Raw genomic sequence first — 7,521 nt, 5'->3', positions numbered from 1 at the left:
AGTTCATTACATATATCACTTTATTCTGTATAACCTATTTACTTTGAATTCATTTTAGTACATTTAAATAATACGTATTATTAAAAACGAAATACCATTTTAGGCTTGAAACCTTACATATAAACAAATTTTATAGATATAAGTAGTTTTAAAGTTGTTGAGATCGTTGAAAACAGCAATTTGTATATTCTCACAGTGGCACAACTGCAAACATGGCTATTTTATTATGAATTGACAAGGTATAGTAAACATAATGCGAGGACCCCATCTGATCATTGTGGCAGAATGAAAAGGTTTGTAGATCTCTCTCAAATACTGGTAACTGCTGATTTCAAGTATGGGTAGGTTGGTACCACTTGATATATATAATCTCTATATAGATTAGTGGTGTGTACACTTTCCATTTCAGGTGGTACAACAGTATACAACTGGTTGAACCGCCAGACATAAAAAACAGTCAAAAAATGAATTTAAAGTACTCTTTGAAATGTTATTTAACAAATGAAACTTATTTAAACATATTGTTCATTACTCAAAAATATGCATTACGTCCGTTTTTAAAAACACCTTTTTTGAAGCTTTATATCTAGATAGATAGATAGATAGATTTCATGGTGACTTTAAAGAGGCACATTTATGCACATTTGTAATGACCAATGACCAAAAATGTAGCATTAACTGTGTCCAAAGACTAAGAAAACAATTACCTATCAGCCTCTCCAACAAAGTAAGTCTTTATTCTGAGTGCATGGCACAGATCCAAGACAAATAAAGTGGCCATCGCTTCGTTTTGTGAAAGTGGAAAATATGCTGGCCCTGGGAGAGATGAACAGTGGCCAATTATGCTCAGACTCCCTTAGGATGCAACAGGCTGTGCGGCAAAAGGTGATGATTGAAATGATGAAGACATTTCAAAGTAGGTCAGTGTAAGTTGAAAAGCATGCATCCGAGGGCCATGACTGGCGTCATATGGAAGAATGAACTTGAAATCTAAACATGGGATCTTACCAATATAAACTGCCACCACAGTCGTTGCTTCTCTAACTCAAAGAGAGGAATGTAGCACCTGTGGGCTTCAACTCATGTGCCATACTCCAAAAGCTTTTGTATCCTCATTAAAAAACATATTTTTGTTCCAGAATGAATGGTTCATTGGCAAATGACTACACAAACAGCTATTCATAAAAGTCAGAAATAAAAAAAAATCTCATAAAAGGTGGTTTCACCCAGTCAGTTGTCAGTCAAATTCAGGCATTAACAGCTTTGTAAGGAAAATCTATTGAAATGTCAATCAATGAAATCAGAACCCTGCAATTATGACTGCCAAGCCACTAAAAACTGTAGCCAACAGATCTATTCACTTGCAGATGGGATCTCCTGAATCAGACTTTCATCAAAATAAGAAATAGAAAAGATTTGCTCGCTTTGAGAGGTTTTCTGTCCAAAATATAGTTTTAAGAATCATAATGTTTTTGATTTCAGATTTCGGAGAAGTCGCACTAACTCAGATTGCTGCCTTGCAGTGATTCAAATTGTTAATCTGTTGGTTTGTTAAGAGAACAGACATAGGTCTGTGGCTAATCAAAGTGATAATGGTGAATTATTATATGGGATTGCAAAACCCATATATCTACAAAATAATCTACTTTTTGGGGGAAAAAAAGAAGTAGATTATTAAATCACCATCAATGCATACAGTAAAAAGAAAACCATAATTTTATAGCTTTATTTTTTTTTTTTATAGGCCTATTGTGAATAAAATCCATATGATATTGGATTTTAAAATATTGTAAAGTGCAACTCCAAACGGATATACAATTTCCTTTATCTTTTTATTTATTATTTTAATGTTGCTCAGTATTGAAAAATCGCATGACTCTTCATGAGAGATGAATATTATTAGATTCTTTATTACACTTACAGATGTCTCTCTCTCTCATTGTATGATTTTTTTCGTGCTTTTTTAATATCTTTTCGTGAAAATGTTTCATAGAATACGATTTTTTTTAAGATATTTTTTTACTTTTGGTGTTAGTTTGACTTTTTGTGGCTGCTCCACATAAGCTAAAATATTTATGTGGGAAAAATATTGCTTGGTATGAGAGCCTCCCTGAATAGTAGCCATGTCATTGCACAACTGAAGGAGAGTCGAGAAGAAGTCCAAAAAGCATTGACTATACCAGGATATCAGCAGCCAAATATATGGTTTCAATTCTTCAACATAAAATAGAACAGCCAGTACAATATCTAGATAGAATAAGCGTTTGGCTTCAATACAACTGGACCGTTTAGAGAGTTCAAAAATGATTTGGACCATGAGAGTCCAAGAGACTACTGGATGCTTAACAATGTACTAACCTGTTTATGGAAAACAGCCTGAAGTGACTCATTTGTTTATTGGTGGTGTAAACCTGTATGAGCTGCTGAAAGTGATTTCACAGCTCACTGCTCAGCACTTAAGAAAAGTTTACTCAGGCTACGAATACAATACCTCTATGGAACTCTATTCACTGCTATGGAAATTCTTGACCGTGCTTTAAGTTTATTTCCACAAAACAGGAGAAGAATAAAATTAAGAGGAAACATACAAATAATAAAATCAAGCTAAAAAGTCTTTCATGCATGATTTTTGACAATTTAGTACAACAGAACACAAAAAGCCTATATAAGTATGTGATGCATTGATAATATTCCAGTTATTGTCACTTATGGTAAGACTATAGTCTACGCAATATGTGTACATTTTTGTATCACATATATGAGCATTTCAAGCACATAATCTGCTTTCTCTTTTATCAATAGCATGCAACTGAAAAAAAGAAAAAGAAAGAAAATCACATCTGACAAAAGTTTTTAAACTACAATATAAAGTACTCAAGTACAAAATATTTAATGTGTAAACTAGCCTTTTTATATAACAAAGCACATTCAAATACAAATTATATTGAAGGTCATATGTGATTTTAAATAATCAGAAACTGAATATCAAGCTTAACATACTATTGCACATTAACCTCTTTCTTGATTGCACACATTTTCCGCATAATAATCTAACAAAGAATCACCCTGTGTGTATTTATAGTCCTTTAGTTCAGAACAAGTCACCATTTTACTAATATCTATTTGGTCAGCGATCTCTCTAGATGCATAAAAAGAAATAGTGCAAAATGTTAACATTCATATTTATGATCAAATTATTAATCTGTACAGAAAATATCCAATTCTTTTTCTTTTTTTTTAACAATTTGAGACAACCTAAAAGTAACATGTTCCCAAATGGTTAATTTTAGGTTTTATTTTTACAACCATAAAATAACTCTTACAGAACGTTCCCTCATAATTATTTTAGAACAAAAAGCCATAAATCTTGTATTCTAACTAAAAAGCTAATTTTAAAAATGCAGGTTTAGGGATTTTGGGGGTGCTGGGTTTAAAATGGTATGTTCGGAGAACATTCTGGGAACCAAAAACTAACATTTACCAGAACGTTCTGAGAACCAACTAATGTTATTTGGGACAGGGTTATAGCATGACGGTCTATTTCTCTGCGCCCAATACTGTCTTTTTTTTCTTCTTTTTTTAAAGATAAGAATAATTGATATTGATGCTATTTTTGTTAGTAGATTCAAACATACATTATACAAAACATTGTATTTTGCTGTAATCTGTGGTGGATGTTTGCCTGATTGGTTGTGTAAATAAAAGAAGGGGAAAATGGGTGACCCCAAAAACCCTTCCTTTCACCACACTATACAACACTTTAAAAAAAATGAATAACCAACATGATAGCTTCCAATTTTAATCAATTATCCAACTGCCATGTTTAAGAAATATTCTAATAGCATCCAGAATGCCATTAGGGTGCGTATTAGTTAAGTATTAGAGAACTGTTGATTCCAGAAGACACAGACCTTTGAGATGACAGTCTGAACCTTTTCTTTAACTCTTTGCTGTTTTTTTGTCTATCCCTCACATATTCCTGATAATTCCTCGTTAATAAAGTGTACAAGAAAGGGTTGATACAACTGTTACTGTACGCCAAACAGGTCACAACAAAGTTAATGTACACCACCGTGCTGCTCGAGAGCCTCCCGTGCGCGTTATAATAGATACTGAGCAACTGCCACAACCAGAAGGGTAAGAAACACGCCCAATAGGTCAGAACTATACTGAAGATCATGTATAACACCTTTTGCTTAGGACACTTCTTCATTCCTCTGGATGGGAATACAGAGGTTTGCGACAGCCAGTAGGTCCGGGCTAACTTTAGATAGAGATAACCGATGATCAATCCAGGAGCCAAGATGCAGGTGTTGAACAGAACGGTCAGATACACCCTGTACGCGGTCATCTGCCAGGTCGGGTGGCACATGCGCTTCTCTACTCCATTGTGCACGTCTCTCTTGAGGTCAATCATGATCATGGTCGGTAGAGCCAGGATGAAGGAAAAGAGCCACACCAGGCAGGTGACCGCGCGCCTGTAGCGCCGTGACCGGCCGAAGGTGTCTAGCGGGTTCACGACGGCCAGATAGCGCTCCGTGCACATGGTGGTCAAGATGAAGATGCTCGCGTGCATGGTGACGAAATCCAGGCTGAACAGAACGCGGCACCCAATGTCGCCAAAGTACCAGTCCTTCGCAAAATACGTCCAAACCACGAACGGGATGGTGGAGAGGTACAGCAGATCCGCCAGAGCCAAGTTCACAATGTAGACATACATCGATCCAGTTACGCGCGCAGAGGTGTTCACAATGACCAGAGTGTAAACGTTTCCAACCACTCCAACCAAACACATTATGGTCAAAACTGTGCCGAGTATGGATGTAATAAGCATATCGTAAGAGGACGCGGGCGCGTGCACGTCGGGTCCGGCTATTGTTGGTGATATGTTGGTAAAAGCAGCAGAGATGTTCTCCTGATTCCTCACACCAAGTGCATCATCTGATTCCATTTCAAAAAAGCTTCACTTCATTTCTGGTGAATTAAGTTCATTTTAACTGTTTGAGGAGCATTGCAATGAAAAAAAAATTTGTCCCAGACTTCAGAGGTAACTGAAATTTTCATTATACAAAATATATGAATAGCTATTAACTGTGTCCGCGTTCTCAGCATCTGCGCGCAAAACTTCTCAGGCTACAGGTCCAGCTGGTGTAATATTGTAGCTGCACGTGCATGGGTGGGATTAATGAGAATCACTCGGGTCTAGTCCGTTAGAGCAATAAAGGTTTCTAGACTCAGTGCGCATTTCACGATTGCTTCAGTTCATTCTGTGTTTGTTGTGAGGTATCAGCGACATGAAAGGAATTTGGCCTTTCTTAATAAAGGAAACAAAGAGAGTTACGAGAGAGAGTAGGCTATGATTAAAATGACTAATTATTAAAATGATTCTTAATATTAGACCTGTAGTGCAATTCATATTTAAGTGGTTTTAAACTTGAATTTTGTTGAATTTAAAATATGATGTACTTTTTATCTTTTACACCACAGAAAGTCTTTTCATTAACTATTACCACAACATCTTTGTTTCTATATTTTTAACTCATAATGATTTCTGTTATGTTTTGGATTCTCAGTGATTTATTTTAAAGTGGATAAGTGTAACAAACGATTTTAAGTTTTCAATCATATTTGTCATATTCAGTCGTATTTGTCTGAAATATGTAAGTGAAAGTGATTTTAAAAGTAGAAATATAAATATTGAGATAAAATGTAAAATAGCCTATTATTTTCAGTAACTGTGCAGACAGTCATTAAAATACATGTATGGTGGGCTATGGATTTTGCAGCTCATACCATATTTTAAACTTTCTCAAAATGTTGCCTACTGTATATTTTACAGCTAATGTAAAGACAGCACTGAGATTTGTGTTTACTAATATAACATTTATTGTAATGTATATTTACATATTTAGAAAGTCTAAAATGGATTACTGTATATGGGAAATCTTGATACAAACATGTCAATGCAGATAATTATGTTTTCATTACAATAAAAGTTAGTAAATTGCTGGCTGAGAATATGGTTTGTGCTGCATGGTCTAAACAATTCATATCGTTTCAAAGCAGCAGAAAGTACATGTGTCTAAATTACAACTTAGAGTGATCTGTTATCAGAGGTGACTGTGTCCAAGTAATGGATTTCAAGCTAAACAAGTCTATAAGAACAGCAGAGTGAAATGAGCCAGTGTCAGCAGACAGAGAAGTGTATAAATAGCCCGGCACCATCTGTATTGAGTGATTGCTGGATGAAGAAATGTCATTTCTGCACAATTATCAACTTTTCTGGAGCTCTGACCACCTGAATTATATCAGCAGGGAGCAGACGGCTCATTTGCCCATTACGTTGAAAATAAACTCTGGTGCCCTTTAAAAATGCAAGAAGTAGTATGAAACTTTATGTCCTTAAAAGACTCTTTTCTCACCATTCATTTACCTTGTTTTTCAGCTTATGCATTTTCAGTAAACGCTGTTTGGATGTTGAATGAAGAAACATCAGACATCCACTGAAATAAATACATCCGTGAGGGGTTCAAAGACGCCTCCACACATCATAAAAGCTCTGCATCTTTTCAAATATATATATATACTGTATATATATAATTGGGAGACAATTATTTGCTCTCTGTGATGCCCTCAGCCAAAACACTGCAACCTTTTCACTGAGAAAAACAGTTTGAAAGAGCAGCAGAAAGGAACATCCCAAAGCCCTTCAGGTCTTTGACATTATCCAGACCCATAGCAGCGGCACGCAGCTCATCTGCCATACACATGACAGCAGCTAAAGCACCAGGTACACAAAGCAGAGAGAGATCCAGACGTACATCAGTGACAATTCAGTGTAGGAATGCATCCGTGTCAGGTTACTTACAAAAGTCGCATTCATTTTCCTTATTGCCGGAGGAATTTATCATGGTGAAACTCCAGGTGCACAAAGCAGAGAGAGATCCAGATGTACATCAGTGGCAATTCAGTGTCTGAGAAGGAATGCACTACTGTAAGTGATCTGGAAAAGTACTAGAAAATACCAAAGAATTGAATATGAACTCGGTATGCAACACAATACAATATACTGTCAATTACAGTACAGCGATAAATGAATTAATTCAGCGTCCTCTGCAGGGCTACAGCAATGTATCACTTTCTTGGTATTCTGACAAAAGGCTTTTCTATATTATGGGCAGTATTTTTCTCAGTTCTGCAAAAATAGAGTACACGTAAAAAAAAAATGACTCGACTTAGTATGGAAAAAAATACAATGGAAGTCAATTGTTTGGTTATCCACATTCTACAAAATGTATTTTTTTGTGTGTTCAGCAGAAGAAAGAAATTCATACAGGTTTGGAACAACACGAATTTTCATTTTCTGGGTGAACTATCCCTTTAATGTTGGTAAATGTGTGCTATTTGAGTTCACACTGTGACACTTGAGTAAACTATAATATTTGCTTGTGTTTTTTGAATGAGAATGTGGTTAGACCTGTGAAAAATTCAGGCATTTTTGTGTGAAGTTTTGCAGAAATC

General features: G+C 35.7%; 1 protein-coding gene across 1 annotated transcript; it reads right to left on the bottom strand.

Annotated features, from left to right (window-relative positions):
• Positions 1 to 3,798: 3,798 nt before the first annotated feature.
• Positions 3,799 to 4,951, bottom strand: uts2r5 (urotensin-2 receptor 5; the record flags this gene model as incomplete). The annotated part of the gene is given in 3 exon segments (XM_081374337.1): positions 3,799 to 3,875; positions 3,878 to 3,895; positions 3,898 to 4,951. Coding segments are annotated over 3 exon segments (1,149 nt in total).
• Positions 4,952 to 7,521: the final 2,570 nt, after the last annotated feature.

Source organism: Scardinius erythrophthalmus, assembly GCF_964197995.2.
Source record: "Scardinius erythrophthalmus genome assembly, chromosome: 1".
Classification (NCBI taxonomy): domain Eukaryota; kingdom Metazoa; phylum Chordata; class Actinopteri; order Cypriniformes; family Leuciscidae; genus Scardinius; species Scardinius erythrophthalmus.
The sequence above is the reverse complement of the archived record's forward strand: the minus strand, read 5'-3'. Positions and strand labels throughout refer to the sequence as shown.